Genomic DNA, 9,345 nt, shown 5'->3' with positions numbered 1-9,345 from the left:
GAGAAGGAGTCGGCGCGTCAGGCCGGGAAGGCTCGGAGGCTTCTTCCAGCGCAGTCCCCCAGCAACCGAGGCGGCTCTGATCCAGCCAGCCTTTAGGGGCCACCGGGCGGCTTCGATTCCCCCGCCGACTCTTTGCGCAACGATCCTCCACACCTGCAGGGGCGCTGTTCGGAACATCAGGCGCTTCCGATTCCCACCAGCCAATCCGAAGCCTTATTTCCTCTTACGTGAATCCAACGGGCGGGCTTATTTCGGGCGTGCTGAAGAATCCGGGGATGGACACCGTCTCTGGCCAATGAGAAGATTCCTTTCGGGCCTATCGCGCCTACTAGTCCTTCCAGCCAATCCGAAGACTCGCTTCCGGCAGCATCCCTATGCCGTTCCAATCAGAGGGCGACCCCGCAAGCCCCAGCCCGCCCTTCCCGGAAGCCTCGGGCCCAGCGGAGAGAGAGAGAGAGACCACGCGGCCGAGCGGGGTAAGCGGCGAGAGCCGCCTTTAGGCTCCGGGCCGGGCTGGGGCAAGCGGTGTGCAGGGCCGGACGGGACTCCAGTTCCCAGAGGCCGCTTGCTGGCTAGGAAGGATGGTTGCCTGGCATCCACGGCAGGAGGCGCGCCTGTGTCCCGGGCAGGAACGGAGGCCGACCCCGCCTGAACGGCAGATACGCTCCAAACCCCCCGGTGGGTGCCCGGATTGGAATCTCTGGCCTCAATCCCGGCGAAGTCAATGAAAAGGAGGCCTTCGGAGTAGGGAAGGAGCCTCCTGGGCAGAGAGGGGCCTGGTTTAATGCAGAATGTTGGGCTGGAAACCGGGAGAGGAAAATCGGAGCCTTCTGATAAGTTTCCCGGCTCCCGAAGTTCAGGAGAAAAAGCAAAGGCGGGAGAGCTTGTATCTGAAAGATGGCAAGGGGCGACTGCGGGCTCTTTCTTGCCGTTTGCTCTGCTGGGCAACTGAGCAATAGAGAAAACGCAGATATTTTCCTCCAAGATTTGTCCAGGGCAACTTTTCTTTAAACCAGGAACCATCAGCCTCTGGCTTCTACATGAGAGAAGGATATTTACTTTATTTACTTTACTTTATTGTCATTGTACTTATATACACAGTATACACATACAACGAAATTCACATAACACCCAGAGACCAGGCCCAACACACATAACCCAAACGTGTATGCTGTATTTTATAATTGTGCACATTGACTTAAATCAAAGCCGGGTTCCTGGTGTTGCTGTTACATTCTTGAAATAAAGACAGTGTTGTTTAGGCGTTTTGTTTTAAGATCCCATCATACGTGGCTGCATATTGCAACTCTAAACTGAGTGCCTCTCCCTCACTGGATGTGTTTCTCTTTCGAACAGCTGGTGATCATGGAGGCAGAATAAGGACTGGTCGGCTTTGGAACTAGGGATTTTCATTGGGCGTTTATCCAGTTCAATCATGAGTGATTTTCTGAAAGAGGAGAAGAAGAAGAAGAAGAAGAAGACAGTACCGCCCACAAGCAAAGGGCTGGAATTTGCAAAGAAGCAGTTGAAGAAGCACGGATGGAAAAAAGGTGCAGGGCTTCACCTGTTTTAAGTTTGTTTCTCCACACTTAAGTAGAGCAGAAACTTTGTTTTGTTTATTAATCAAAGCTGCTCATCTCACCAAAAGCAACTCTGGGCAACAAATGGGTCACTTGGTGCTGAATAGATATTCTGGGCCAGATTTGCCATATAATAAGGAAAAGACTGATACAAATATGATAGTTAAGTAAATAAGGATCTAAGGATAAATTAAATGATTTTCTGGATTACTGCTTTCCATATAAATTTACTCCTACAAATCTTGCTGAATTGGAAGGGCCCACAGCGCCAGGAAAGTGCCAAGAACGCTCTGTCTCTTGTGGCATATTAGGTGCAAATTTCTGGAATTTCATTCATTAAATATGGTTCAAACAACCCCCCCCTTTTTTTTATCAAAAGATTAACTCTTCCCATCATTCAATCTGCCTGACGTTAATCATCCTAGCTACGATAATTCTGATGCAAATAATCAAGAGACTGGACTGGAAGTCCTTGAAACCACACAGGCATTATTAAGGTGGATTTATAAAGACGTATCTTGACTGATTGTAGTAAAGCGTTTGACAGTTTGTTCTGAATAACAAGCCTCTTAAGTATGGATTGGATGACATGATATTGGTAGACCTTGATTTATGACCATTTAACGACCCTCCAAAGTTACATTGGTGCTGAAAAAATTGGCTTTGGTCCTCACACTTTCTACCACCACAGGGGTCATTTGAGCAGAATTCAGGCAGTTGACAACTGCCGTGTATTGATGAAGGGATCGCTATTTGTGACCTTCCCAGCCAGCTTCCAAGAGGCAAAGTCAGTGGGGAAGCTGGTTTCACTTAGCAACCTATGATCCACTTCATAACTGCAGCAAAAAAGCAATCATAGAATAAGGCAAAACTCGCCTCACATAGCAATGGAAATGCCCCTCCATATTATGGTTGAAAGTGAAGGACCACCGTCAATTGTAGGTCTAGCTCAGAAATCATACTTCAAGTTGGCTCCTTGAAGGAAGAGCTGCCGTTTTCTCCTTAGGTTCACTTCAATGTGTTTCTTAATGAAAAGAAGGAAGATTTTTTTTTCTTTTCTTTTAGGTAAAGGACTTGGGAAACGAGAAAACGGGATCGCTGAAGCCCTAAAGGTCAAAATAAAATGCAACACAGCTGGGGTAAGGAAGGGTCAGACTTTGGGAGGAGAGGGGATATCCGCCTAGAGAGGCAGCGAAACCACCTTTGCCTCTTCTGAGCAAAGCCAACCTTTTGTCCTATGGTGGCACTCAGGGCTCGCTTTGTCTGTTCCTAAGCACGTTCTTGCCTGCCAGGGTTACCCAAATAAGTACAGTCCGGCCTTGAGGATCACCAGTTTCATATTCTTGAGTTGTAAAATGCTTCTACACTTGCCTACCGCACCATAGTCCAGATTTTACGTAAAATCTGCAAAGAATTATCTATGCTTAGCATGGAATTCCTGGTTAGATGGGTGGGGACAAACTGGAGGGCCACTGGAGAATCTGGTGGGTGGTGGACAGTGACCTCCTTGTTTTAAGGTTCCTTCCAAGCATGAGAAGTCCTTAATGACCAGGGAGCATTTCAAGCTTGTAGGCCAGATCTGTGACCCTGCTTCCTCCTGACCCAGGTGGGGCATGACTCAGCTGAGGAGTTCACCTACCACTGGTGGGACCATCTCTTCAACTCGTCTGCTGCCAACATTACAGTAGACGCTGAACAGGTAAGGGGCCACAGGCTGGGCTGGACATAGGGATAGCTTGGTTTGGCAGTTTGCCACTGAAGCTGTAGATCTTAAGCCATGGAGTGACCCTGCGCCAACAAGGTTTATGAATTTATCTATTCAGGTTTTCTTTGCTGCCCATCTCCCCTACAAGGTGACTCTGGGCTGCTTTCATTTTTACTTATGAAACAAGTAAAAATAGTTAAAAGATTAAGACAGCACAATGTTAAAAATTAAACTAAGAGCTATAATAAAACTGAATAGAGAGAGCAAAGGGCTGGATGGGGCGGGGATGAGATCTTCTTGCCCTGTTAGCCACCTCCAGCGATGTGTGTCCCCCCTTGGGGCCCAGGAAAAGCTCAGTAAGGGCAACATGAAGTCGGGTGCTTTGTGATTCAGCACACAGAGAAACCCATGCGTGGACTATAAGCTCTGATTGTTGAGTAGAAATTGATTTATTGTGTAGAACAACACACAGCAATTGAACACAGCTGTCTCTTTTGTTGACCTGTGTGTAGTTTGTTTTCTGTGGAGCAAATCAATGGGGGGTAGAAAAGCCCTTGGGGGTTTCCAGCAGTCTCACGAGCGACAGGGCCTGGAAGGCTTGTTTGGGCATAGCCCCACCTCTCAACCTTCATTTCTCCCCCAGGATGGGGTCCAGGTGAGAAAGCTCTCTGAGCGGGAGGGGCCAGTCCCAAGGACAAAGCCATGCCGAGCCCAGGAGGGGGACATGCTCTACGGCCGCTTTGTGAAGGTAACGGGGTTGGGGGGGAGCCACGGGAGATCCTCGGCTTGGAGCCTTCCTGGGACCAGTGCCAGACTCCCCTGATTTGCCCTCCTTTGCAGGCAGCCACCCTGATATCTGGCACAGAGGAGCCCACGAACCCCATGACCTCCACAGACCAGGAGGAGGAGACACTGGACCTCTCCATGGCAAGGAGGTGAGGCTGAGGAGGGGCCTGGAGACACCTGGCTCTTGTCCCACCCCAGCCATGCAGACGCTAACCAGGTCGGTCCCCCGCCCCTTCCTTTCTTTTGCAGGCTGACTGACCAGGAGCTGTTCCAGGCCTGTGGGGGAAGAACAGTCCACAAGTGAGGAGCAAGGGGGGTGGATGGGACCCAGAGGCAAAGGCAGACCCTCTGAACAGATGGAGCAGGCCTCTGTCCTAGGGACAAAGGGTTTGGGGGGGAGGCCTTGCCCATTGGGCTTCCCTGTCATGTTGGCCTGGCTACTTCAGGTCCTCCACTGAAGTTCCCTCACAAAAGGGGCTAGGGAGGGCAGCCCAGTCCCTCTGCCCCTGTGGCTCTTCAGTGGACATGAGCCCCTCCCTTAATTCTGGCCCCTCCTGTGTTGTTGCCAGGCAGGGCTGCCAGCTCCTGCCTCCCAAGCCCGCAAACACCAAGGGGGGCTCCGCACTCTGGCAGCTTGAGTGGCCCAACATCTCCCTTTTGCTGCTGCTTCCAGGGGTGCTCGGCACGGCATCACGATGAGGGCAAAGCTCGCCCGGCTGGAAGAGCAGGAAAAGGCTTTCTTGGCTAGCTCTGTCCAGCAGAAGGATGGACCAGGGACGGCCCCCAGTGGCTGCCCTGACCCACAGCGCCCATCACAAGCCAAGAAGCATAAAAGAAGCAAAGGGGGCTGCTACAGAGAGGAGCCAGCTGGAGGAAGTTGCACCAAGGCCAAGAAGAAGAAGAAGGCGAATGGCAAGGAGCAGAATGGGCACTAAGGAGGCGGCAGGCTGACTGTGGCAGCCAGGGGAGCAGAACTGCTGGGGGCTTCAGCCCTGCACCAGCCTCACTTGTGTTCTCAACCCTTGTCTTGTCCAGCGAAGGACTGGCTGACCTCCAATAAGGAGTGCTTGAGGTTGAAAAGTGTACAGATAAATATATATTTTTCATAAATAGACATCTAGACAGTCTTGCTGAGCTTCCCTGGAGGGCTTGGAAGTCAGGACTCCTTTGCCCACCGATTTCATGTTCATCTTGGGGGGGGGGTTGTTTTTTCCTCTGACAGCATCTCTTGTTCCCTCAAAGATTGAAGTATCAAATTTTGAAAAACAATATAAAACATTTAAATGGAGGCAAGGATAGTGAGAATTTGACATTAAAGGTTTATGCATAAACGCTGGCCACCACCACGCCGCAGCTCCTCCGTGACATCCCCCCCCCCCAAGTGAAATGGCAGAACCATTTTCAAAAGGCCAGGTGGGGGGTGCCTCAGTGTGGAGAGGGGAATATTCCACCAGGTAGGGGCAAGGAATCACACACACACACACACACCCCAACTGCTTGGGATGGGGAGAGGGCTCATTTAAACTGGCAGTAACACTCAACACAGCCCCAACAGTTGCACACAAAAGTGGCATCTAGGTGGCTTCTTACAGCTGAAACTGCTTGTGCATCGCCAGCAGCAGCAGGACTGACCTGCAATCCCCCCCCCCCAGGCTTCTCTAAAAAGGTGGCAGGAATTCTGCAAAGTGCCCCTATTTCTCACACGCAGAGGGCTCTTCGTGGCACACACCCCAAGCGTCTCTGTGTACCTTGCCACGTCTGGTGCCCAGTTGGATCCGACTGAGGGAGGAAGATGTGTGGCTGCGGAAGACCTGGGCCAGGCACCACGAAGTGGATACTCGGCCTGCAACCTCAAATCAACGAGGGGCATCTGTAGTTGTAAAAGTCCTGCATTATAGTTCACAGCATGACTATCTGGGCATGCAGAATGAAGTCACACCAATCGGATTAAACAGGATGAAGAGAGTTCATTGTTGATATGGTGCATGCCTACTTGGCCCTGAATCCGCTGACCTGAACAAGCTTGGGGAGGTTTGTACCATGTTTCTTATAAGACCCCCAAATAGTCCCTCCTCCCACTGACAGGAGACAGTCCTGCTAATTGTCCTACATTCAGTTCATGAAGTAAGCTTAGATCTCATTTAGTTCTGTTCTGCTCCATGTGCGTTTTTCAGTATGGGTCTCTGGCAAATTTGGCTCTTGATGCTCAACTTACCATCCTCAGCTGGCATTTGCCAATAAATCGGAACTTCCTTTTCCCCTCACTTCAGATGGCTTAGCCTGCACTGGCCATTTGTGGGGGATAATTGAGTGTTGGCTCCCAGCCCTACAGGGGACAGGATGGTTAAGGCCTTTCTGGCTGCCCTGGGGACTATTCTGTTGCTTGTATGTTTTTGAGAAGACATTGCATCAACACATAAACACACTCCATGGACAGAAGTAGCCAACCTGGACTTCATCTGCTGGGCTTCCCAGAATCTTTTTTGGGCTGGGCCTGAGCCAGCTGTTCTACTTTGTGCTGCTGAGGCTTCTCAGATTTGACTAGGTCTGGCAGATCTTCACAATGCCAAGTGCTGCCTTTGCTGGTTGTCAAGGAAGCCGGGTCTCATGGGACACTCTGGGGTTGGTGGGCCCTCAGAGCAAGACCCACAACTCAGAGGCAAAGCCCTTGCACTATTTGGCCTCCAGAAGGTATCCTAACCACAAATAAATAGGAAACTGGCCCACAGCCAAGCCTGTCTCCAGCATCAGCCCAATTTCCATTTTTGCAGCCATTGTTAGGAAAAAGGGGAGGGGCTGCAGCTCAAGAGTTCCGTTTGGAAAGGAACACATCTGTCCCCATAAAAAAAACAACTGTGCAGGATGTGGTTGCCAGTGTCCATTGCTCAAACAACTGGCCAGACTTGCTGTGGTAGCCACCAAGAAGGAGACTGCATTTTTTTACCTGGTTCTTTTGTGGCTAAAGTGTTTCCTTATGAAGGATTTTCTTCAGTGGTGCTCCAGCAGGGCTGCTAAGAAGCTGAGAGGTATCCAAAATAGCAATAATGCTTCCCATCTCCCAGCCATGCTGAAGTCTTAACTCCAGGGGGGGGGGGTGTGCACGTAATTTTATTAAAAGCTTTTTAAAAACAAAGATCCAAACAGTGTAGGGAAGATAAAAGGGAAAAAAATAGAGAGCTAAAAGCAAGCAAGCAGATACAATGAAGTAGCATTAGATATTCTCTCTAGAGCAGTTACAAATTTACCTTTTCTTCTAAAAGTCTTTAGAGATTCTCAGTCCTCCAGGTCATGTTTGCCCCAGAGATGCTTTTTCAGGAGGCAACTGGACTTTCTTGTTTTTTCTTTGAAGACGTTTCGCTTGTCATCCAAGAAGCTTCTTCAGCTCTGACAGGATAGTGGGGAATGGAACTTCCAATTTTTTTGCATAATTTTTTTTTAAATTTCTATTTGTCTTACTATCAACACATTGTCAAAGCTTGGTTTTTTGAGAAATAAACAAGGGTTGACTTGAAAGAAGAGCCAGAAGGCTATAAGTGTATGGCCTGCTTACTCTGGATTCACATCCCCAGAGGGCCCTTTTCTCCATTCGCAAACTTCACCTAGGGATGTTCAGGATCACCATCTCCATGCAGAATTCATTGACCCAACTCATTGGTGTCGGAGAAACTGCCAACATGCCACCCCGTTCCATGAGGTAAGTTCAATAGAGACCAATGAATGGTATTTTTTCTGTGTATTTTGGAATAGCTCCATTTGAACTGAGGCTACCCCAAAGTTTTGGCTTTCTGGAAATTACTAAAACTAAAGTGAAGAGACCTTCTGGATGTCACGATGTTAAAAAGTTTGCTAGACATGAACTGACTGAAACTGACACTGAAGAGTTAAACTGAGAAAGCTTTATTGCGCAGGTCATAAAACAAAGTTATCTGAAAGTGATTTATTGCGCATGCTTCACACATTCCAGAGCTTTTTCTTTTCTTTTGTCCGGCTGCCAAGTTGGCAGACGGAGCTTTTATTATCAAAATGTAACATTTAGTTATCTTTCTGTTTTATTTACTTTTATTATTTTCGTATTAAAGTTTGTTTATTAATTAGAATATACTTCTCAAAGACTTTTATTTTATTTTCTTAACATCTCAAATGATATGCTGAAGGGAATCAGCCCGGTCCATAGACCTCATTATTCTTCAGGGTGTTTTTCCCCCGACACTGGAGACCTTGCGGTGATGCAGGTTACTTCAAACAGAGAACTGCATTTTGATTCTAGGAATCATGTAGTTCTACCCTAATCCTCTCCTGTTTACATGAAGTCCTTGGGAGAGAGCATTTCTTGGCACCATCCTGTCTAGGATGAAAGCTAAGATTGTAATTGAATCAACAGACTTCCAAATACACAGCTCTGCAGTGTGGCTGAGATTCAATCTCAGGTCTATTTTCCCCACCCAGCTCCTAGCAGCTTCCAGATACCCACCCAGAAACTCTTCCCCAAAGTGGAGCTGCATCCCTTGCTCTCAAAGGATTGATGAATCCTCACCTCACGCTGGCAGGTGTCAAGCCTGGTGGCACCCCGCACCCAAGAGGAGCCCACCTCTCCCCCCAGCCACCTCCTGGGATCCCCTGTTGGGCCCCACCTGCATTGCTGCCCAATCCCAAGCTTCACAGAAGGTCCAGAAGGACACCGTGACCCAAGCTATCCAAGGCAGCCGGATCAGGAAGAGGAGCCTTTCGTGGGGCCACTCCAGCTGATCAACCAAGGCAGGCGACCTCCTTTGGGTTCCACCTGGAAAAGGTCCAGGAGTCTCAGCTATTGCAGCCACGTTCTTTTCTCAAGGAGCTTCAGGAAATACAGACCGACAGTTATCAAACGTCACCAGGCCCGAGAAAACGGCCCCTAGGGAGGGAGCAGCGCCCCCAGGACATCGGGTGAAATCCCTTCCCCAAAGCGGGGCCTGCATTCAACCTCTCCACTTGCAGGGATTGGCTGGTTCCCTGCTTCCTCCAACAAATCTGAGGGAAGAAGAGCCCGCGGGAGCCTCGCGCTTCGGCCCCTCGGCGGCGCTTAAGGGAGACCCAAGGAACGGCCTTCCCGCCTGGCTGCCTTGAGGCGGCAAAGGAGTCCCTGCGGCCTTTACTCCGCCGGGCGTGGCCCACTGCAGGCCCTCCGGAGAAGCTTCCCTGCTTTGGCCCTCAGGCGGCCTCGGCATCCCCGCGGAGACAAAGAATCTGCCGGCATCAGCAAAGCGCGACGGCGGCACTACGAACGGCGCATGCGCG

General features: G+C 49.8%; 1 protein-coding gene across 2 annotated transcripts; it reads left to right on the top strand.

Moving 5' to 3' along the window:
* Positions 1–410: 410 nt before the first annotated feature.
* On the top strand, positions 411–5,185 carry GPATCH4 (G-patch domain containing 4). Of its 2 annotated transcripts, none has more exons than XM_081963524.1 (8): positions 411–476; positions 1,357–1,550; positions 2,646–2,719; positions 3,187–3,279; positions 3,929–4,033; positions 4,126–4,220; positions 4,321–4,371; positions 4,745–5,185. In XM_081963524.1, exons 2-8 carry the CDS (start codon positions 1,436–1,438, stop codon positions 5,004–5,006), a joined length of 795 nt encoding a protein of 264 aa, XP_081819650.1. In that variant the 5' UTR covers positions 411–476; positions 1,357–1,435; the 3' UTR covers positions 5,007–5,185. The 2 variants fall into 2 exon arrangements, with proteins under 2 accessions (XP_081819650.1, XP_081819649.1); XM_081963523.1 differs by lacking the exon at positions 411–476 and adding an exon at positions 487–678.
* The last annotated feature ends 4,160 nt before the right edge of the window (positions 5,186–9,345 follow it).

The sequence above is a fragment of the Natrix helvetica genome, assembly GCF_964273705.1.
Source record: "Natrix helvetica genome assembly, chromosome: 10".
Taxonomy (NCBI): domain Eukaryota; kingdom Metazoa; phylum Chordata; class Lepidosauria; order Squamata; family Natricidae; genus Natrix; species Natrix helvetica.
The sequence above is the reverse complement of the archived record's forward strand: the minus strand, read 5'-3'. Positions and strand labels throughout refer to the sequence as shown.